The sequence below is a fragment of the Antedon bifida genome, chromosome 8 (genome assembly GCF_963402885.1).
Source record: "Antedon bifida chromosome 8, ecAntBifi1.1, whole genome shotgun sequence".
Classification (NCBI taxonomy): Eukaryota; Metazoa; Echinodermata; class Crinoidea; order Comatulida; family Antedonidae; genus Antedon; species Antedon bifida.
In genome coordinates, this window is record NC_136233.1 from 4,492,396 (window position 1) to 4,517,639 (window position 25,244).

Here is a 25,244-nt window from a genome sequence, read left to right on the forward strand (position 1 = left end):
CGCCTAGTCTAGAATTTCAAAGACTCACAACAACTAAGATGATGCGCATGCGCTATGTTACGTTTAGACAATGTGTGGAGACGTACACACATGTGTACTTTTGTACATTGATGAAAGTTTCTGAAGGCTAGAAATGATTTTATATGCCTAGTAGTCTCGTAAACATTTGATGGAATTTTCTCCAAGAACATGAAAACTCTTCTTGATAATGATAGGCTAGCTTCTCCGCAAATCAAACATTAAATGGATTTATTATGCGGAGATTATTTAATTCCCACCCAGACCCTGTCCTCCTAGCCTGTCCTGTCTGTGTGGTGTAGCTCTGTTGTGTGCCGATGGTGGTATGTACCTTATTGACGTTTTATGGCAGGTCATAGGCCTACGTACGAGTTGAGTAGGCCTACGAAGGAGGCCTAGACAATTAATAAACAAAACAACTTGGCAACACGATTTTATATTTCAACAGTTGATCAGTCTCGATCGTACATTCAGCACTGTACGTACTCGATCTTTTCATTTTTAAACAAAATGATCATTGGTTGATTCGAAATCCATATTTACATACCGCCCGCCCCATTTAGCCAAATACCTACGCCATTCTTATCGGATGTTTGCAGTCTGCAAATCGATTTCTATACGTGTTTCACAAGTCTGTATTTTCAGAAAAAAATCCAAACGATGACGTGTGGAATGACATAAAAAAGACAATAAATACAGACTTGGAGCAAGTCTAGATTTCGCCATGCAAACCTTCGAACAATATATTTTATGAAGAAGTTAGGAAAAGATGCATAGTCTTTTTGTGGGTTAATTTGTCACAGTGTAGGATTTGAGATTCCCTAAGCCGTGATATAAGCAAGCTAGCAAGATATGGTGAACACCAATGTGAACTCTGGATTTCATTTTGCTCAATAATTGAAAAGTTCTCTCCAAAGTCAACTTGAATGAACAACAACAGGAATCAGCGTCACCTTGTTACAGTAAAAGTATTTGTTTATATATTCGGTATCTTTATTCAATCAATCAATAAAAAAATATACTTTGCAGTATAAAATGCTGAATTGCAGAATTTGTACAAAAATTACTAATATAAAAACAAAGAACAGACACAGTTTCCTTTTAATGAATGTGTGGACGATTCAAATGTTTGTGGGTATCTCCAGAACTTTGGAAGTTGTTTACTTAACTTGCAAATACACTGTTGCAGAGTTAAAGATTCCTGAATTACTGTAGTAGATTCTTCAACCTTTGATATTAGACAAGCAACAGTTACCTATTGAAGAAGCCAATTGATAGGAGTTTTAAGGGACTTGAACTCTGCACATTAGCCTAACCTCTTGGTTAAACAATTGTGTCAAATCAAAGCTCTGAACCACGTTTTTCTATCAAATTCAAAGGTACGTTTCTTTAACCACTCCAGCAGTAACCAAATGTTCTTCTGTATAGCCATTATTCTGAAATTCCTCTTTTTGTAACGGCTTTCTTTGACAAACTCGTTCTGCTCTTCATAGATTTACCAACTGGACGATGGTCAGATTCTTTCTTTTCTCCTTCATTCAATTATTTTAATTCTTCAGGTATTCGTCATACTTACCTGTATTTTTAAGTTTCTGACGATAGCGTTCTTGTTTTTCTCCATTTGTTAACGGCATGATTTAATTCTCAAAAGTTTTAAAGATGTATTGTCCCTCAAAAACATGAAAAATGAAGATTAATTAAATTAGACTTTTAATAAAGTTAATCACTTCAGTAGAAAAAAAAAAGAAAAAAAATGTTTTCACAAAATAAATGGTTAAATTCAACCAAAACCCATTGGCTGGCAGCCAATTTGACCATTTTTTGCTTTAAATTACAGTTTTTTTCAGGTAAATACATTTTTTTTCGATCCAATTTTTGGTCAAAGTGGATAACTATTATGTTACATTAAAATGGCATACTCAACAAAGATTTTGTTAAGAATTATTTTTTCAGGGACAATACATCTTTAAGCGAAATGAAAAGTTGAAGTCTAAATTACAACTTTTATATCGATGTGATCACTATCTGTCAAAGCCATCGATCAGATCAATATGAAAATGGGAGTGACCAAAAAGTGTCCAAACATCACCAAAGTATACCAAATTTAACAAATTTCAGACAAAAACAAATAATGTATTAACTACAGCAATTCTATGGAAACTAATTTGCATAATAATGCAGCCACGGTGAATAAAATTGAAAATGCATCCTTGTTTGAAAGTTGTTTGAAACAAACATTGAATAGTAAGAATGTTTGTTTCAAACAATAGGTTATTATAATACAAATTGTTTCTTTCCAATGAAATAATTATAGAGAACTTCCCATAATTATTGGGAGACTTCACAATGTATAAATTGGAAAAGTTAGATTAGATTCCTTTAAATTTAACTTGCATACATAAATCATTAATAAAACCAAATTTACAAGATTTCATTAGGAGTCGATTACATCGTATCTGATATTCACAACATATTCAATTCAATTCAATTCAATTCAAAATTCTTTAATCATCCCACACGGGGCAATTCAAATAAAAAGGTCTGGATTAAAATGATCTTACAAAATATACAAAATATCACAATACACAGTACAAAATAGATAATACAGTATCTGCCTGACCAATAACCACCCATAATGGACTCTACCATTCGTAGATGGGAGAGAACAATGCTGGGTGGACTTGTTTCTGCAATACAATAGGTCTACAATGGAAGGTTGCATTGTTACTGTCGATTATACACCTTCAATTCCATTTTTTAAATTTTGTATTAGTATGAATTGAGTGTAGTTGATAGGAAAATAAATTTAATAATTTTTAATTTGTAGATTTATTTGTACTTTTATTTAATTCACGGAGAGAAACAACATACAGTTAAATGTCAAATATTTTATAGTCTATATATTGGTTGTTCCCCTTTAGGTTTTAAACATGATTTTAAACCTAAAGGCACAGTTAGCATTCATTTGGACTTATACTGTTTTCTTAGTTTTCTCGCGTAAGTTGCCTGTCTGGGTATTCAAACTAAAACGTGAAAATTTATGATTACCAAATATTTATTATTTCTTTATTTATTTATTTTATTCAATTTTCAGGCACAAAAATACATGACAACAAGACAGCGGTGCAGCACCCTGAGGATTGCCATGAGTGCAAAGCACTATCGAGATGGCTCTCCATATACTGCACTTGAACATATAAGTAAACCATAAAAAGACAAAGATATAAAAATTTTAAAATTGCGAGTCATCAAGTTGAACAATCATTAAATGACAATGCCTTAATGTTTTCAACTTACTTTGGTCACCTTCCACGTCATACCGCTTTTAATTGAAATATTTACTTTGAATGTCTAAAACTTACCATAGGGAGAACGTGGATAGAATGGGGTCGTCTCCTTTTGTGGAATCTCCTGAACTTTTCCGTACATTTCACTTGTAGATGCTTGGTAGAACCGTACTTTCTGATCAAGACCGCATGTCCGTACAGCGTCAAGAAGACGAAGTGTCCCAACACCATCTACGTTTGCTGTATATTCTCCCATATCAAAAGAAACCTGTAATACAAAAACAAGTATTATTTTTGTATGTATTTAATGTATGCTCTCTAGGTCATTATATTAGGTGAATGAGGTAGATCCAATAATAATGTAGGCATATGTTATTTCTCCAGTATTACCAACAAAATAGTATACTGCCCTCTATATTCTAATCAAAAGTTTGAGAACTGTGGATTAGTATTTAGAGATAATCTTTAAACAGTAAGCTTCAAATAATTAAGAAACGCAAGTGAGAAATCCAAAGGCAAATTATGAGAGATGGAGATACAAATAAAAGAATTCAAAAACTAAATCAAAACGATAAAGTAAAACAGCCAGATATAAATTGCAGAGCTTTCAGGTAAAACTAGCAAAGTGATATGAACAAAATTACAAATACAATTACCACCAAATCATTCGCAATATGGTATGCATGACTGAATAGGGTATGTGATTGTAACACACAATGTTATACCTTATTACTTATTACAAAAAAATAACAATAACAAATAGAACGAAAGTTTTTATTACGGCATTTGACTTTTTTTGGGCCAGCCCATGGATGTCCAGTTTTGGTCAAACTGTATTTGTTTGACCGAACATAATATGCTGCTAGGTGATTTTTGTCTAACTAACTAAAAACAACAATACATTGATGTACCCTTTTCACATCGCCTACAAAGAAAAATGGAGGCACTCTGGAGGTTGCACATACTGAAGCTTTAACACAAGCATTTAATTGTTTGGGGTGATTTAAAAATCAAACAGCTCCGGAGTTTGAAACATTGGGGTTAAACAACTGACTGATTCCAGGAACTCAATGTGAATGGTATCAACCCTAAACGCTGGCATACAGTTTATACAAACAATATACAACAGTATTCTTACATACAGTAATCTTTTTATTGCCAAACAACATGTTTAATGTGAAGGGGTATGGGATTAAATGTGCTTTAAAAGCTATGTTTAAACGGAAAACATCAATTTTATCTACTGTTATTATTTATTGATATAAAAAAAATATAGCAAAAAAAACCGAAACACAATTAACTTTAACACTTTCCATAAAGTCTATATAGTCAAGAGGCTCTCCAAACAGTCAAGAGACTATCCACCGGTCCTCACATATAACCTTACATCAAATCATGCCACATTTAGACAAGTACCATTTATGCTAAGGCATACATCTGGGTTCAAACTAATAATATACAGTAAATACATTTTGGACAAACTCAGAACGCTGTACAGCTATGTAGGCTTTCTTGTGTTTTTTGTTTCTTTCCTCTCACTCACTTGACCGTTTATTGTTGAACCATTAAAAATCAGGTTGCCAAAATATTGACTTTGTACTAACAATCACCAGACATCAAATAAAAATACTAATTTTGCCAAATTTAGGATGGGATATACAAAACTGTATCCTATGGAGGGTGGGTTTAAACAAGTACCCTTGTTAAGCGTACATCAGGGTTCAAATTCCAATTAACACATTATTAATGTTTCCACATGTTTTTCAAGTTGTCAATAACATCATTACCCATATGTTAATCCTCGTATTACGGTATTTCTATCAAGGAAGTGGTCTGTAAAGAAATAATTTAACACCGGAACTTAGTTGAGTGTCTTAGTAATCAAATACCAGGGACCATCTTTATATACTCTAAAGGTTTATAATTTAATTAAGCAATACGTCGAAATGTCGTTAAACTTAATCTAAATAACATAAATTATGGAAAACATGTATTTAACAGTATTAGGTTATATAATTTTTCAGATTGCTGACAATGAATAAACAGATACCTTGAATTTTTGTTATGTCATTCAAGTATTTATTTTAAAGTCGTTTCTGTATTAATTGTTGAGTAGATCCTTTGATATAATTAAATTTTATTTCCAATGATTTATGTTTGTTTAGCCGCAATGATATAAATCGTTTGTCAGTTCAAATTATAGTATTTGCATGTTGTTTGTCGTTACCAATATCCCATAGAAAAACGCATACGTATTATAAGAAATATAATGACTTTAGCACACATCCGATAGTGTGTATTTATCCGATAAGAATTAAAGCCAGGGTTTCTCATTACGTGGCTTGAACAAAATTTTGATAATGAAAAAGATTTGAACACATAATACTGGATTGGTACTGTAAGCATTGGTTTAGGGAAAGGAAAGACTTATCATTAATAGAATTTACTAATAGGAAAACGATTAAAATTTGAATTGACATAATGTGAATTGGAAATATCTGGCGTATGATATGGTATGTTCACACAGTGTCACTACAAGCAGATATAATTACAGTAAAACCACTATTTAAGGGGACAAATTCTGGACCAAAGAAATTATAGGGTGTAATAATATTGGAGGTTTGAACGCAGTGTAGTGTTAAAGCATATTCTTCATTGTTTAATGAGAAAGTTGGTTTATTTTTGAGACTATAGTCTTATTTCTTTCTAAAGGTAATTTTCTGGCATTATTTCACTCACATCTATTTCATTACTGTATACCTGCACCACCTAACACCTACACTAATAGCATCAAATGTCTATATAAACTTTGAGACACTGATATCCGATTATCTTCAATGTTAGGTTCAGGCTCAAACAAAGCTAATCAGTGGTCGATCATGACCTTAAAGATAGTCTGGCTAAGAGGTGCCGAAGACCACACCCACCAAATAGGTACAGTTCTAGTGCTAGAACAAGACTTAAAAATGGAGGTCCAGTGTATAAATTAGGCTTGTCACTGTGCACTCTTGTGTGTACTTGAAACCAGTGAATCTCTAGGGAGAGATAAAAGTTGTTGTATGTGTAACAAGTTCACTGTGCTTTGACACCGAGTTTTATCGTATAAAAGCACGATATAAATATAATATAATATAAATATACGAATTTGTAAAGCGCCAATTCCAGCAACAAGTGATCAAAGGCACTGTGGACTTAGATGTTACATCTTTTCAACAACATTCTTCTCCCCTAAGGGTCACATCGTGTCATCGCCAGCCAACTACGGCGCCACTACGTCTGTCCACGACAGTGTGTGTGTGTGTGAACTAGTATACCGGGGTAACCCCTACTCGTCTCGAAAGATGTACTAGGTTCTTTAAAGTGCACACGAGCAATATGCATACACTGGACCTACAGTTTATAGTCCTTATCCGAGAAGACTTGTTCTACCACCAGAACCATGGAGCGAGTGAGCCTCGAACCCTTGCCGATGTTATGGCTATGGATTACGGTTCCACTGTCTTAACTGCTCGGCCACACTCATATATATACATATAAATCCATTCGGGTAGCTATGTTAGGGCAGCAACTTTTGGCAAAAAAAATGTATTTTTTAAACCAATTTCACAAACAGGTCTATCAGAATTATTATTATTATTACATTTATTTACCCAGGGTAGCCCAAACAGTTAAAAACTGGTTTCCATTGGGGCCCGGCATTTTACGTTATTTGAGGGTAACGTAGCTCCTCTCATTTTGAACACAGTAAGGTCTTAATTGTACTTAATGCATTGTATCATACAAATTGGATTTAAAAACACTTACAGATTACACTAATTAGATGGTGCACATCGATTTGACAAGAAACTGTTAAAGTTAAAGTTATCAATAACATTTGTTTCCTCTCTGACGCAGGTGTAATGACCTTGTAAACGTACTCTAGAACGTTGCAAAATTACCTCCATCCCATTATGTTAACACTAATCTATAGAATTCATAGTATCTATTAGATAGTTGCTATTAAAATGATCGTTTCCATATCCCCTATCAATCCATACATTAAATCATTCCGCAACACTCCACTCTCATGTTCTCAATAAATCTGTTCATTGCACACACAAATAAATCTTCACTCTGTGTAGAGTAGGCTTATCATCCTAATCTGTTAGGATAAAAATTGCAATGTAAAGTATGTGTATGAGAGAAACTATTAACCGTCTACTGAAATAATCAATAATGGGAAGTGAACGTGAACAGTTTTTGAAGTATTTGTATTAATATAATAACAATTATTATTGTCATTTATTATTATCCTAGCGCTTGAATAAATGTACTATTAGTGATTATTAAGATAAGTATAATAAATAAATGAATAATATAAATATAATAATAAATATGAAAATTTATTTTACATTATATTTGTTAGCCTGTAATGTAAAATTAATTGTAGTAGTATACACGATAAACTTCCAGAGACTATTTCTTAATCTTTCTTCTTCATTAATTTTCATTATTCAACAAGATCACATATAATGTACAAATATTGGACAAAACAACACTCTATATTTCGTTTGCAATGCTGTGGAATCCCATATCATTCACGGATTTTAACAAAAACTGAATTTTAAAAGGAAATGAATGAATATAATTTGTTTATTTATTTGAGAGAAAGTTTTAGCAAGAAAAAAATATGTTTTATGTATATCATTATATTATATATAATCAATGTTTGGGCTTAACTTTATTAGTTTTGTTTAGCCTTTCTCATGATATATATATTATGTTGTTTTTGTTTACCATGTTTATGATTTATTTTGGGTAAATAAAAGAAAGAAATGGCTTGTGAAACATTCAAAATAACTTTAAACACATGTCCCTTTGTATGTGCGGTTCTTATTTGTTTCATGATGCCATCAATCCTGTTATCGTTTAACCACAACACCACAATTGTGAAAAACAATGCCTTATACGGAGAGGTGGCATGATGTGCAGTGCCAGTCGCAAATTGTAATGAATGCGCAATCACCTTAACATGGCTCTGTGCACCTAGATTATAGATTTCGTCTGGCTGCACTTGGCTAATGATCTTCACAAGACATGTACTATCTGTCAAATCACCATAATGAAGCTTCATAGCTGTAGAAGATAAAATCCACACATGATTTTTAGTATACAAATAATGAATGAAACGGGAGTTCAGTGTGTCAATATTTGTTATTATTGTTTTAAAAAATAGGCCGGCGATGTTGGATTTTACGTTCAAAATTACATTAATGGTCGTAAATTTTTTTCGTATGAGAAAAAGTTTTATTTTTGCGAAAAATAGTACTATTGAAAGACTGTTAAATAGTGCGTACTATTGTATGCCATGTGACCCATAATTGTCCAATCAAATCACAGGAATGTATTCATGTATTTTGTTATTACATGTATTAAGAATACCATAATGCATTTCATCCAACATGAGAAAAAAAAATTAAGGTTTAATACTGTTCTACGACACTCACACTAAAATAATTTCCGTAATATTTTATGAGAAAAAACATTGTTTAAAGTAGAACAAAGCATTAGAGTGGGTTGTGTATGTTGACGCCTTGCAATAGATGAATACAATAATAAAGCGTTGTAACCAGTGATTCTAAAGTGATCTTACAAACTTACTATTAAATGAATTGAAATATAAACAAATTTGTAACAGAGATTAACAAATAGTTACATTTAAATTTAGTCTGAAATAAATATTTAAATTTTAATATTAAACATGAAAAAAGACACAACTCCACTCATGAATTAACCTCTTTGTTTTCCGCCTGCAAATTTTGTAATATGGTTAACTTCAAATATCACAATGTACACACTTGTACTGATATTATTAACAAACTATAATTTAATTTAAAATTAGTTTGAAATAAATATTTAAATTTTAATATTAAATGTGAAATAAGATAAGTTGTAAACAGATAAAATGTCCAATTCACAACATCAATTATTTATTTAGTGTAAAAATATTCTAAACTTAATTATATTTTTACGTGACAAAACACAAACAAAAGCAATATATTTTTAGACAACTTATGATTATAAAAGTTTGCTATTAAATAGAAATTTTTTTTTTAATACTGTATATAAATGTATTAAAATATGTTTAAAAATATTAAAAATGTAATGAATAATATAAGAATATAAATAATATTTTAATAATTGAATGGGAAGAATATTTTATGAGCTTATGACCATGTTAAGATTATTCTACTGCAGAATTACTGCAGTAACTACATTGTTTATGATTAGGCCATTCAAAAAAATCTTGCTAAATGGAAGGAGAAAAAACAGTAAAGAAAAAAAATTATGAATACTTTTTACATGCCTTTACATAGAGGTATAGTGTAAGAAAAGTACAAACAAATCATAATTTATGTTCAAATGGTGCCTGCTTATAATACAAAATGCAACAGATTTTTGACATGAAAAATAGAAAACCAATATAGGTCTACTTATGTCCATATACAGTAAGAAGGATGCAATGCTCTTAAGCTCTGTCTACACTATCAAATTAAAATTGACAAAAACAGTGTGATGTGCCCAAATATGATAGTTATATGCCCAAATATAGTAGTGATATGACATCATCATGTCCATATTTTTGTCACATAAAATTTGATAGTGTAGACAGAGCTTTATAATTATCATTATTGCTTTTTATTTAAAAAAAACATTAAGATGGAAACAATAAAACAAGAAGCAATTAAATAAGAAATATTTAAAGAATTTATTTTAGTAAAAAAAAAACTAAATTATGACCAATTACAAAAGACCTACAGTTATACTTTGTAAAAAAACTTTGATTTATTTTGCTAAACGCCGCTGTCAGATGACATCCGGTGGTATAAAGATGCTTTGTTGGTTTTTAATAGGTGACCAGGTGTGAAATGCACTTAGCCTACATAATACCTAGAAGTCATTTTCATAAATACTGAATATTTAATTGATCTTCATTTACAACAGAGGCATTATCGAGAAATCTGTTTGATAATAAAACAAAAAAGTAAAAGTAATAATGTAGCACAGATAAATTATTAATCCTAATTTAATACCCTAACCAAATAATTAATAAACAAAATAATGTAAGCCTAAAAATCTTTACAAATATAATGTACTTGACAATTGTATGACACACTATATGACCCCTGGGAGAGGTGCATCATTTGTCCTATGTGCGTCATACCTTATGAATACCATGACGCACCCCTGCATTAAAAAAGTAACTTACATTTAGGTGACTATGACGCACCCATTTTTGACGCATTGTTCATGGTAAAATGACGGACATTGACACACTATTGTTCATTGATGTGACATACTATCTAGGTATTTTTTTACGCATCCCTGTATCAATACGTATTTGTAAATGATGCATCTACTGTATGACCTCTCCCAGGGGTTGTAGGCTATAGTGGGTCATACAATTGACAATCATAACAAATCAAATTTAATTAAATTAAATAAACAATTAAGCACTGTACAAAAATTTAAAATAGAAATAAAAACAATTTATAGAAAACAGAAATCACCTACTGTATACTAGTTAAATGCAAAATTGACATTTTCTAATTGTCAACAAAACAATTTGAAGTAAACAAAATTGACTGGAGAACGATCAGCTCAAATAAGCATTTCAAAAAAGTTAATTATTTCTCTTATATAACGAACAAAATTGAAATTGAATTTCTATTTTTCTAAAGAAAATGTAAAAATTTTGAAACAGTATACTGTAGATTAGTGGAAATCTGTCAGAATGAGCAAAACCTTCATAACCATGAGATTTGAACTTGGAATCTTCTGCTTGATATGCTGACATCCTACCATTATACCACTTGGGCTTTCATAGTATGGTCTTTAACACTCTCAGCATGGTACGATGGAACAACACTAGGTCTAAATTGCATGCATGCATAACCAAGATATAATAAACTATATATTTTTTACTAGAGTAAAACCTGAGAATGAGATGGTCCAAATTGACTGGAAAAAATTCAGGTCAAATTATGGTTAAAAAAAAGTTGACAGTGGAATAACGTCATTATTTAAATGACAGACCAGTTGTCATACTCATGTAGATGCCTAATGCATACAAACAATGTTAATAAATGATAGCATATGGTCCTTGATATTTACATTAACTACACAGATAGCGGCTGGTAATATTTTGGACAGAAATAGCATACAAATTAAATAATCTCAAAATTTATGATTTTATTAAATTGCGAAAATGAATAAATGTATCAGGCAGATATAAAATATTAATTATTCATTTTGTTTTTAATATAATTCAGTATCATCAGAATACATTAGGTTTTGTTAACATTCTTGTTCATTGTTTATACCGTATAAATAATGTTACAATATCTGTTAATTTTTTTTTTAATCTAAACAATCGGACATAATAAATTTAGCCAATTCTGGTTTCTCAAGATTCAATTTATTGTCACATAATATTACATATGCATATGAAAAAAAAGAGTTGGTTTTAACTTTGCATTGTAATAAGGTTGATAGTAGTACTTTATAGAAAAAATGGAGTTTATTTGATGATAATCATGGGGTTTTCGACCAAACATTTACATGTTTAGAACATTCCAGCAACCAAGATAAAGTATTATCTTAAAGGCTTTTTATTACTGTACTTCTCAATTACAAACATTTTATTCAGCCATTTTGTAAATTACAGTTTGCATAAAAAACGGATTAATATGGTTTTTAAAGAATTTAATTTTTAATAGGTTTGTGCATACAGATTGTACAGAGTTTTAACTAGTATTATTAAACACTTTTTAATTATGAATACTTTTTAATAGAGGGTAAGATTTTACTAACCTTCTTAATTACGAATGCCTCTCAGATCGAAGGGTACAAAATGAGAAAGTCATACAGTTCTAAAAATAATTTTTTTATCTTTCAGTGGTCAGCACTTCAAATATTGTTGTCCTATTCTATTTCTATTAAACATAATTAAGAAATATACTGTATAGATTACTACTTTATACTATAGAGAATGGTAATGTAATAAATGACATTTAGCACCAACTATCAAATCATCATATCTCAGCTTATGATACATATCAACCAGCAAACAGTAATAACGATGTTTAGGTACCAAAAAGGGGTTTAGTTGATATCACTAGCATAACATAAGATTTAAATTAACATTACAGAGTTAAGGCACTTTGGGTAGATGGTGTATGGTTACTGTACGTTAAATAATGTTGTGCTGATGAATAACATTAACTGATGCTGGTCATAAACACAAACACGTTTTCATAGATAAGAATAATAAGAATGTTGGAGTAAAGACAAAAATATTGTCATAAGGAATGAAATGATAAATTCAACATTTTCTTTATTTTGGCCCTAATGGCTACCCATAGCGTGTGTTGTGTTACATGCTACCCATAGGGTGTGTTCGAGCACAACAATTATCCGTGCTAGTACCGGTTAATTCCCAGATTATTATTATTTGCACATAAATGAGACATTTTTGTAAAATATATAACATTTTCTACATTAGCTGGCGATAGTAACTACATAAGCTGGGAGGCAATTTTCGTTACTACATAAGCTGTTGACTGTTTCTACATTAGCTGGTGTTGATTTTTATTTACTAAATAAGCTGTTGGTGTTTCTACATAAGCTGGAGGTTTTACTACATAAGCGGTGGGTTGTTCTACATTAACGGTTGTTTCGACATTAGCTGGCGTTTTCTACATTAACGGTTGTAACAAGGCCTACTAATTATGGGAAGACAACAAAAACAGTCCTACCAGCAGTAAATAGACGAAACTAGACGGAATAGCACGGTGTTTAAAACAATGAAGATTGGCAAGATTCGGTGTATACCGTAACGTTCCATAAATTATGACACACGTGTATCAAACAAATGGTAATTTACAAAAATGAATTTTCTGTATCATAAAAAAAATTAAGACTGTATCATCGATCGCGTGGATCAGCCTGTGGAAATTTGTAAACAAAGCATGCGATGATGGGCTACATTACGATTACGACTTCCGGTAAAAAAATGTACACGGTTGTGGAGAACATGCAATTTACCCTCGAATGGGTGTACCACCCGCAGCGTAAAACCAGGTGACTACCGGTTACAGTACACGGTTAATAACACGGTGTGTCGCTTGAACGCACCCATTGACAGCTTCCATTTCTTTCACAATAGATTTTTCACTGTACGATAAATTCAACATTTCCTTTATTTTGGCCCTAATGGCTGCCCATAGTGTGTGTTTTATTACATGTGTTGGCATAATTAAAATATTTTTCACCGTACTCCACTGATTATTGTAGCCTACTAACCTCCAGATTTGTGTGTAGCAGGATCTTTGTACAAGTGTTGGATTCGGCCTGTGTTGAAGGAACTAGATCGCCGTATAATACCATGAACCTGTTGATACACACAATATAAAACAAATCTTATTAGTTGATTATTCAAACTACAGGAGAACCTCTATTAAGGGGACACCTTAAGGGCCAAACCAAGTGTGCCCTTAATATGGGTGTCCTACTGCATGAAGATAGTAAAGAAGAATACTAAAATGTTATATTTCTCTTTGTTCAATTAATAAAGCAACTAGACAACTCCAGGTACGTTACCGATGTTTACCAGCTAGGTCTACAAAACTAAGCTAGGCCCAAGATTGTCCACAAGAGGACATTCAACGCAAGCTACTTAGGTAGTGCATTGTTTTTCTCTTTTTATCGTAATTAACCATAAAACGTCAATTTAGCACAAGTAATGATCTGGTTTAATGTTTTTAAAGTAATATATGCATTATATTTACAAATGTCAACAATTGTATGGTTAAGTCTCTTTAAATATTTCTGAATTTGACTTTTTTATCATTTTTAAAACCAATTTTATTTTTTGCTAGCTTTTAATCATCTCTGTAAAGGTTTTAATGTCAAACTTTCAACTCGTTTTAAAAACATTTTGTTAATGATAAATCTATTTTCAGAAACACAATATCTTTAGAATAGCTAACAGCACACTAATTACGATTTACTACGGTAGCTGTAGAAATTAGAATTTTAAATTCTGAATTAGAATAACAAACGAGACAGAATAGGTGAAAAGTATTCGTCACGCTATTGCTTCACACCAAGAACAATCGCTTCGCAATTGCAAAGCAGACAAGTGTCTTTCTGTAAATTTTTTTTCCGTGTCATAAATGTGGTCTCTTATAGAGATTAATCACCTTCGCCAGAAGCACTAAATGACCTGAAATGGGCAAGACCGAAATAAACGATAAAGCAGCCAAGTATTACTATGCAAATTGCTTCCTGTGCGCGAATCGATGAAATAAAAAACTTGTGCTTTGTTTAACCTTTGACCTTTGTAAAAGCTAAAGTATAATTATATATGATATTTATGACAAAAAAGTCATCAAATTTGATATTAATCACAACATCAAATTATGAATACAGTTTAATATTAGTTTCTTACTAATATATATATTCTTACATAAACAAAGTATGTTGTTTTAAAAGCTCTTTATTTTCATTTTAAAATTCCTATTATTTAAAATAAGACATATTTATTGTGTTTTACATAAAATAATACATTACCATATATCCTTTTTCAATCAAGAACTCTGCCAAGTAGGAACCATCCTGAAAAACATAGAAAATGACAAAATATAACTTTACAATATGAAAAGGTAAAGGTATTTGAAATTGTCCTCAAGCTTAGCTAGAAACTGAGGAAATTTGGCGCTCTATGAACTCACGCCAGCCAGCAGTCTACTCAGACCAGCACACCGGGAGACAATCCCCTGTTGTTTCCATGTAGTGTACCAAGTTCTTTAACGTGTACTGTATGTCTTTACGTCAAATCTGAAGGACGAGAGTTGAGAGTAAAGCATCATGGTACAATGGAAGACTCAAACCCATGCCTATCATATGCTAGTCTGATTCCATTATCATTACGCAATCACACTCTGGTTTATACAGCACCCAATGTCCCTAGACGGTGACCAATCTAAGAAAGCCCAATGTTGCTTATCTTTGGTGACCTGAACCGGTGTTTTAACGCAATTTGCCATTTAGAAAAAAAAAAAATCTATTAGTATTACTGTAATATAATTCAACTCTACAAACAAACATTCATCATATGTAGGAAGACACAGTGTGTTAATGACATGGTGAATGATGAAAGGTTATATTTTAACAAAGCAAACATTGGAAGGTTGTCATACAAATGAGGTGTTGATCCCTTACGTGTGGACACACAAAAAACCGCACAGGAAAATACCTATTTTCACTCTCACGATATGATCTTGGATTTGATATCGCTTATGGTCTCAAATTCCTTGTTCCATAAATCTGCGTACATTATACTGTATAATACAGTGCAGTAATATGAACATTCAGATAATGTAATTGATAAATCAAGCCAATAATAATTTATAATGCTCCATATAATATCCAATCAGTGATTGTTTATAGGCGCAGTACATATGTACTACTGTACTTATACAAAATAATAAAACATTTTCATTTTTTGCCAGTGTGGACACAGGTTAAAAGTGGTTGTAATTCTTTTTTATAAGCTGCATTCACACACATTAGAGTTGCACCTGCATAGAATAAGATTTAAACTTCCGATCCGAATCATGTCAGAGTTGCAACCGACATATTGCACTCTTGTGATCAATTAACTCTCCTACACCTCCGTGTCAATGTACAGTAAAAGTAACGTTAGATAGAAGAAATGATAGCAAGGCAGGTGAATTTTTTCCTTGAATTTGACCTTCTAGGAGTAAACAGTCTGGCATTTTCATACTTTAATAAAATCAACATTATTAAATTTTCATGATCAGAATCACCATAGTAATATTCATTATTAATAATTGTTTGGAGGTTTGCATGGCGAAAACAATATGTTGATAGACAATACATATATTTAGTTCTGAAAAGAACTATTGAGCTTCTGTCATTTCGATCAATATAGATCAATATACTGATATCTTGATCTGTATATTGATCGAAACTCTTTTCAGAACTACAAAAATGTATTGTCCCTAAAAACATACAAAAATGAAGATCAAGATAATCACTTCCTTCCAAAGAAAAAAACACAAAATGACAAAATAAATGGATAGATTCAACCAAAAACCTATCGACTATATTTTTAAAATTAGGCCTACAGTTTTTCAGGTAAATAATTTTTTTTTTATCCAACTATTATGTGACAATAAAATAGCATATTCAACAAAAAAAATGTTTAAGAATTAATTTTTCAGGGGACTATACATCTTTAAAAATACTACATCACTACCTCAGAGTTCTATTATTCATATTTCGCCATAGCTATACGATACAGTACCACTTCTCAAGAAGTATAGAAAATTGAACATGCGACCTACTTTAATGACCAACTTTAGAAAATTAGAATTAGGTGCAGTAAAAAACAATTTTCTAGGGCATTACACAAAGCTAACTGACCTAAAGGGACAGTTAGTCTTACAGAAATATAAGGTATTGATGACCAGTACTTCTATAAATCTCACTGTATGCGTTCATAATTAAAACAGTTTTGATACCAAAGTAGAAAGGGAATACAAGAGTTTCAGTATCCAAATAATAACTTTATTCATTGAATGGGGAGAATATTTTTATAAGGTGACAAAAATGATTGCTCTATCTAAAAATGCATCTAAAGGCCACACACAGAGGAGCAAAAACCGCATAGCTTGTCCCACAAAGAATCTGTATCTATCCTGAGCGTGTTGCTGTTGAACAGCCTGTCCACTGTATACATGACTACACAGAGGTATTGTTTGCTTCTAACTGGAAAGTAAAAATAAAACAAATCCGGGTTTATTTGACTACACATATTGCAACCTTCATCTAAATTGGTCAGCAATCACTATTTTAAAGAACCTGGTAAATCTTTCGAGATGAGTAGGGGGTTACCATGGTGTACTTCACACTGTCACTCATCAAGAGGGCCCCTGATTGTCAGCATACGCTGTTTAGGGTCACCCTCTATAAATAAGGTGTAATAAATTCAGGATTTAACAAAGGGACTTCTAATTTGATACCAAGTATTCAAGACCAATGGTAGAGCCTGTGGCAAAGAGATTTTGTTAAATTACACCCCGAGACAGCAGGAAATGGTACTATCGCACATAAAAGTCATGGTAAATTGCACCTCTAGTTAGCCGGAAATTACACTATTAAGCTGGAGTTAACACAGCCGCATTATGATTTAGGCAACTGAATTCATGCTTTACCATTGATAACGATCCCCCAGTAACCTACAGACTTGAACAAAAAGAACAAGCTGATTATAAATACTCATGGCGTAAAATACAACAGGAACTGTACTATAAGATTCGGAACCTCTGTTTGAGAAGGGATTAGGTTCCTTTCCGACATTTGATACGACTTACTACCTTTAATAAAAGAATGAAACGAATTAACTTTAAAAGGCAGTGAACAACAAGTACAAAAATGTTGCTTAACTATTTAGTTAGACACCGCCCACGGAAATTTTTCATAACATGGTGTATTTACAGTAACTACTGTATATGTACTTTTATGGAGACTTTCAAAAGCATTTAACACCTCGAAAACCCTTGCGATAACACTGCCACTAGTTTCCATTGATTTAAAGGTAGGACCACTTTAGCAATAAGCTTAGCATCCAGTATAACTAAAATCCCTGCCCCTCAGAAATATATCCCATAAATGCTGTACCTCCCCATATTTTCCTATACTTGCGCTACCAGGCCCACGAACATATACCCTGTAAACATGGCACCTCCCTATATGGAAATATTTAAGAGGGACAGTAATTGGAACTTAGAAACGCTGTTGAGATATTTGTTATGCTACCCTACACACATGTATTTTTTCTGTAGTCTATCTATTGATGGTGAATAAACAAAATATCATATCAATATCATAAATACTTCCCTCTTAGCAGAATATTTGTACCATACAAAAGCAGATAATGCAAACATATTTATCTATTTAGCATAATCTAAAATTATATTTTTATCATTTTATAATTTCTCTGAGTACTTATTCCATTATTTTCAGACCATAAATAAATAAATTCATGTTTTTGGCATTTCATACTGTAGCTTATGATACTGTAGCATTTTTTTAACCATTTCTTGGATAAGGTTTTGTTGTATTGCTTCTCATATCGGCCAAATTCCTACCGCTTTCCTCAACTAAAGCCTGTTGTTTCATGCTGTCTGCCAATTGCTTTAACTAAATCAACACTTTTACAATGTAGACATACAACGACAACCAACAAAAACATGACTCTTTGTCGTGCAATGTGTTATTTGTTAGAATTTACGGTTTCGGTTTCAAATTTCAGCCTGACAAACTTCCGGAAATGCAATTAAACATGATAAATAAGTTGTTTTGTTAATGAGATTTCAATATAGCGTACTGTACATTTGCATTCACAATACAATATGTTTATGTATCTTATGACGGATCTATTCTGTGTCCAGGAAAAAATTTATGAAAACAATACTGAAATATACCAAATGTACCAAAAAGATGTATCTGGTTTGCTGGGAAGATGTCGGATTTTAATCTAAGAAGTCTTGAGTTCAACTCCTGTACGAGTCTAGGACTTTTCTTAAATTTTTACACTTAATAGTATTTTATTTAGTTTAGTTTCTATAGAGTGTTTTGGTTTGTTTCAATAGCAAATACACAAAAATCCTGACTGACAACTTTTGTGCTGGTTTTTGCTAAAAAACCCCAAACCCTAAAAAAACATAGCAAACCCCAATGAACCAATATAAAATTAATTTAATCATGTAGTGTACAACTCACTACTTGGTACTTAAATGTTTGTTTTAATACTTATTTTTTTGGGTAAAATATCACATAATTGATAAACCCTGCAAACCTAAAAAACATAGCATGCCTATATGTAATTTTTCAACAAATGAGTTGGCTTTCCTGTAATACAACAACCATAAAACACAAATAAACATAGGCCTACGCTAATCTGTATGTTCAAATTAATTAAATATTGTGCAGTGAGTCCTAGGCTATTTTTTCTTCAAAACAGGCAAGTTAATTTAAAAATAATATTTTTTCTGAATATTTGTAAGTATGAGGCAAAGAAAGTCAGCCCTCATGCGCGAGAATCATGCATTATGGGTGACAGTTGACAGGTATACTACAATTACACCTTCTTTCAATTGGTAATCAAAAAGATATTACTGAAATACTGATCATTGTACAATTTAAATTATCCAAAACCATTCCAAGGTCTACAATATATATTTTTTTAAGGAATTACAGGTATTTCTAGTAAATATATTTAAAAGCATTTTAACTTTCTGATTTTTGTCAAAGCCATTTTTGTGGTTCATTTTTTTTTAAATATTTTTTCTCCACTTGGTCGGAGGATAACAAAAGTTGCCATATTTTAATTGATTCAACTTTTGTTTGAGCTATTGTGCTATTAATAATTATATTATATAATACATTTAGTTAATTGTGAAATATAAAAAATATAATATAATTAAAATTGGGTATTGTTTCTTTCTTTATAAGTGTGTACATTCTATTCTACTGTAAAAAAATATATTATTTATTAGCAATATTTTGTCCTTTTGTGAAATGATAGCGAAGCTTTATTTGTGTTTGAATATTACCATAGTTACCAGAAAATGGAAAGAAAATCAATTAAGTATGTACTTATTTTTATATGATTTGATGTAGCTATAGATGTGAGTAAATGATTCTGCTATGCTATTTAAAGATGTATTATCCACCAAAAACATGAAAAATGAAGATTAATTAAATCAGACTTTGAACAGGTTATTTTGTAGTTTTAATAAAGTTAATCCCTTCTGTAAATAAAATGTTTTCTCATATAAAATTACAAAATAAATGGTCAAATTCAACCAAAAACCCATTGGCTGGCAGCCAATTTGACTATCTTTTGCTTTAAATTACAGTTTTTTCAGGTAAATACATTTTGTTTTTGATTAAATTTATGTTCAAAGTGAAACTATTATGTGACATTAAAATTTAAACAATTTTTTCAGACTATGCCTATATTTATTACATAAGATTTACATTACATGTTAATTGTTATTTCAGAGATTTGTTTTCTATTGTTTTTACAATACAATATTTAATTATTACTAGGCAGGTTACTACTGTAAAAATAGTGTGCCTGATATCTTTTTTTCATTTTTACTAGGCCCATCCTAGTAGGCCTGCCAGGTGGACTAGCCTAGGCCTACTACTTGCCTAACTGTAGCAAGGTCCAGGATTGAATAATGGTAGCGTACTGCATACCATACCTGCCAACTTTGTTTTCTATTGGTTTTACAAACTAAACCAGAAACCAAATTGCTACCGAGCGAAATGTAGGCCCTAATCAGCCAGCCCCACCAAACTATTTTAATTTCTGTATTCAAAGGACATATTTATTTATTCAATTAGTATTCAGTGATTTTGTGTAATTATGCTAATTGTATTTAAATTGAGGAAAAAAAAATTATTCTACTGCAGTTATTACATTTTTTTACACTTTAACCTGTCTAGTGTAGTACTGATGCAATTATTTATCAAGCTTTTTTTTAGTACAGTAATCATACACACTATTTCTGACTGCCTCATAAACATCTACATTGAAACAAAAATAAATCACACATTAGTGCAGTAAAAAATGTACTTACTGCAGTAACTGTACTGTAGTTGAATAATTTTGAGACGATCCCTTGCTTACTGTACATAATGAATGTTGACTTAATTAATATAATATCTATTTTACAACACAGCTACCGTATTGAATTGGATCTTATTTTTTTATAATATATTAAATTATTATTAATAACACTGTACTGGATAATAATCGAATGTTTAGGTACAGTAGGTCTTAGAATACAGTATCTCCGAGATCAAACGGAAATGACAGTCAATGATGAAAAAGATTGTCATAGTAATAAAACCTGATTCAATCAGAATTATATATCCATCTTGACGTCAACTTGACATCCAATATTAAGCATCAATATAATCATAAGTGCTTAAAATAGCAATCGCAATTACAGGAAAATATGGTTGCTTGTTTGTAAATGTCAGAAATTAATTTTAAAATTTTTACTCTCCATGACTAGTAATACTAATAGTATAATATCTCCTAGATAACACCTACTGTATACTATATAATATATTTTTATTTACCGTAAATCTTCTAATAGTAACCCACACTCTAATAGTAACCCACACTCTAATAGTAACCCACACTCTAATAGTAACCTACACTCTAATAGTAACCCACTACTTTAATAGTAACCCACTACTCTAATAGTAACCCACACTCTAATAGTAACCCACACTCTAATAGTAACCCACACTCTAATAGTAACTCACACTCTAATAGTAACCCACACTCTAATAGTAATCCACACTCTAATAGTAACCCACTCTAATAGTAACCCACACTCTAATAGTAACCCACACTCTAATAGTAACCCACTACTCTAATAGTAACCCACTTCTCTAGAGTCACAAAAACTTGATGATGATGCAGCCGTATTTTGAAAATAAGGAGATAATGCATGTTGATCTTGGGAGTGGGGAAGGATTAAGTGTTTATGAGTTAAAATAAAGTTAGAGTTCACCCAAATTTGTTTATTCCTACTGTTTTTTTATTTTGCTATGAGTTGCTGACCGGAAAAGTTGGGGGTGGGTTACTATTTTCAGGTGCCTAATTTAAGATTAGTAATAATAACCCACTACTCTAATAGTAACCCACCCTAAAAAACTATCAAAGAATAATAACCCAGGGTTACAATTAGAAGATTTACGGTATGATTGTAAGAGTTATGAGAATTGTCCGTTACTTTTTTTTTCTATTTTGTTTGTGCAAAGTGCATATAGATTCTAGCAGTTAATAAACATAGGTAGGCCTATCGGTTTACGACTGATATTTGTTTTATCTTGGACGCGATAGAATCAACTTCTAATATTTTGTATGGAGCGCTAAAGTAATTACTAAAGAAGTACTTAAACACAAAATAACATATGTCTGCAAGTTTGGGCAATATTTAGCAAATAAACCTGTTTGAGGTGGTCTCTAACAACAAAATGATTCTATCAACGTTGTTAGCTAGACTTAATACCTTCTATCGCATTCCCCAAAATCACAGATTGTATTTGCAATCCAAAAACCAAAAAAATTACTTTTTTAATCATTATTACTAGGCATAGGTTACTACTAAATGCATTTGCTTACGTTGGGTTTATGTCTTGAGAAACATAGTGCATCGTGTAGTCGGGTTCGGGGTACGCAGGGTGAATCAGGTCAAAGTCTATTTTTGGTTTAAAACCCTCTCTACCCAAACAACAAACAAGTCAAAAAAAAAATAAATAAAAGTGGTTGTATGTTTGGCAGGAATATGAAAATGAGAGTTGCTTTTTGTTGAAGTTTATTATTAGTGTTAACATTGTGATATTTCTGTATGCGTAAACTGATTCAAATGATCTAGATTGCCAAAGGCGAATGGGGCCCATTGTTGCCCGCTCTTCGCTCGCAAATTACTCAATAATTATCGATTGACCACCCGTTGATTTCATCGCTGGCTGCGCCCCTGCTACGCCTAGTACTACCCTAGCGGCTAATCTAGTTTGAGTAGGGTATAATGCACTTGTCATTTGTTTGACCCACTATATGACCCTCGGGAGTGGTGCGTCATTTGTCCGATATGCATCATACCTTATGAATACCATGCCAAATATGTGACTTACTTTTATTTAGGTTACCATGACGCACCCATTTTGACGCACTGGGACCATGTTGTTTATGATATGGTAGGTGGTAAAATGACGGACAGACCCATCATTGTTCATTGACGTACCATCTAGGTTTTTTTGACGCACCCCTGCATCAGTAATTATTTGTAAATGATGCACCCATGACGCACCTCTTCCAGGGGTCGTATAGTGGGTCATACAATTGAGTGCATAATAATATATACAATAATTATAGCATTTATTTAGTAATAAATATTATAGCATTATTATTAGTAGTAAGTATAGGCCTAGTAGTAGCCTAGGCTAGATAAAGATACTACAGTCTAATAATAAGCTAGGCTATTCATTAATATCATTCGGCAGCACCCCTGCATCAGTAATTATTTGTAAATGACGCACCCATGACGCACCTCTCCCGGGGGTCATATATGGGTCATACAATTGACAAGTGCATAATATATACAATAATTATAGTATTTATTTAGTAATAAATATAGCATTGTTATGGTTTACATTGAAATTGGTCGCGTCTGAAATCGGTCGCGTTTTAAAGCGGTCGCGATAAAATCAACTTCCGGTATTTTGTTGAGGCAAATCATGTGTATGTTTTTATTTCTAATGTTTAAAATAGTTTCTAGTAAAAATGATTATTATATGCGGATCGTTAAAAGACGAGCTACTGAAATTTGAATTTGAAACATCTATAGGCCTCCTGCCTATTATCCAATCCATCCATTATTATTCTCACATCCACCATTGTACATCATTGTATAGGCACGGTAGATTGATTTATAACGGCATATTATTTATATATTTTATTATTATTATACTAAAACCATGCTCACGTCAGAGTGGCGGATATCGAACGTAAAAATCATCGTCATGCATCATCTTCCTTTATTGCATAAACCTCATTGAGCTGGTATCCACTTGCAGGTATAGAAGTTTCGTAATTAACTGTGATTAAAAAATATGCAATAAGCGCGCGCATCTACTTGTTTAACTATTAAATTATTTCAACATTTTCAAAACTTTAAACAGTGGCATGCCAATCTTTTTCAAAAACTTAAGCAATATTCAATAAAACATTTTTAAAACGATTTTCTAAACGAACACATTACAATTATTCATTGACACCTGTAAGATAAAATGAAAACACAAATTATTTATAAATAATGAGATAAATATTTATATTTACTGTACTTAAAAAATAATAACGATCGAGGTAAAAAAAAATGTTAATACTTAGTATTATTAGAAATTCTATATTCAAAATTAACTAAAAACATAATGAGCGTTTTCATTAAAAATGTATCTAGTGCGTCCCATACAAATTAGCGCACCCAAACTAAAACGCGACCGATATCAAACGTAACTAATACGATAAAAAGCGTATCTAGTGGCACTCCATACAAAATACCGGATGTTGATTTTATCGCGACCGATTTCAAGCGCGACCAATTTCATCTGACACCATTATTATTAGTAGTATTTAGTAAGTATAGTAGTAGCCTAGCTAGATACTACAGTCTAATAATAACAATAAGCAGGCTTTTCATTAATATCATTCGGCAGGCTATACTAACTAGGCCTAGCTAGGCTAGCTAGGCCTCTAGACCTAATACAAGACGACCCGACCTAGGCGTAGTCGGTGTAGTCTAGCCTGGTTAGTACTACTGTACTACTAGTACTAGGTCTAGTACTAGTAGTAGTACTAGGCCTCCTAGTAGTAGTAGCCTAGCTAGCTAGGCCCCTAACTTTCGTTTCGTGGTGTGCACATGATAGACAGCCACCAGGCCTAACAAAACAAGGCCTGAAACTGAATGAAATATAAATTTACCTGACCAGTGATACCCGTTATAAGTGCAGTTTTCATGGTGATTGTCTTGCTTTCTGTGGGAATGTCCATGTCCTTTATGTTAGCTGCCATCTTTCAACATACACACAGAGCAAGTCAGTCGCGCGACTTGTGGACGTGGTTGAAGGTGTGTGTGCCCTGCCCACACAACCGTGCGGCCTGGCTACTACTTGCTGCATGCTCACATTGTGAAGTTTGTAAACACATGTCATGTCAAAGGTCATACGTTGCAAATATTATGACGTCATACTAACGCCAATTAAAGAGAGACATTCGTCGCG

At 32.1% G+C, this 25,244-nt stretch overlaps 1 protein-coding gene across 3 annotated transcripts in view; it reads right to left on the reverse strand.

Moving 5' to 3' along the window:
• The window catches only part of LOC144849501 (GDP-mannose 4,6 dehydratase-like), an 80,916-nt gene extending 55,811 nt beyond the window's left edge, over positions 1-25,105 (reverse strand). For all 3 annotated transcript variants that reach the window (XR_013613979.1, XR_013613980.1, XM_078706429.1), the window contains exons 1-5: positions 24,946-25,105; positions 14,919-14,963; positions 13,650-13,737; positions 8,311-8,420; positions 3,381-3,573 (exon numbers count right to left, since the gene is read on the reverse strand). Coding sequence is in view for 1 of the 3 variants with exons in the window: in XM_078706429.1 (XP_078562555.1) it covers positions 3,381-3,573; positions 8,311-8,420; positions 13,650-13,737; positions 14,919-14,963; positions 24,946-25,035 (526 nt within the window). In the remaining 2 variants the exon portion in view is untranslated. The remainder of the gene's footprint in view (positions 1-3,380; positions 3,574-8,310; positions 8,421-13,649; positions 13,738-14,918; positions 14,964-24,945) is intronic.
• Between the last annotated feature and the right edge of the window lie 139 nt (positions 25,106-25,244).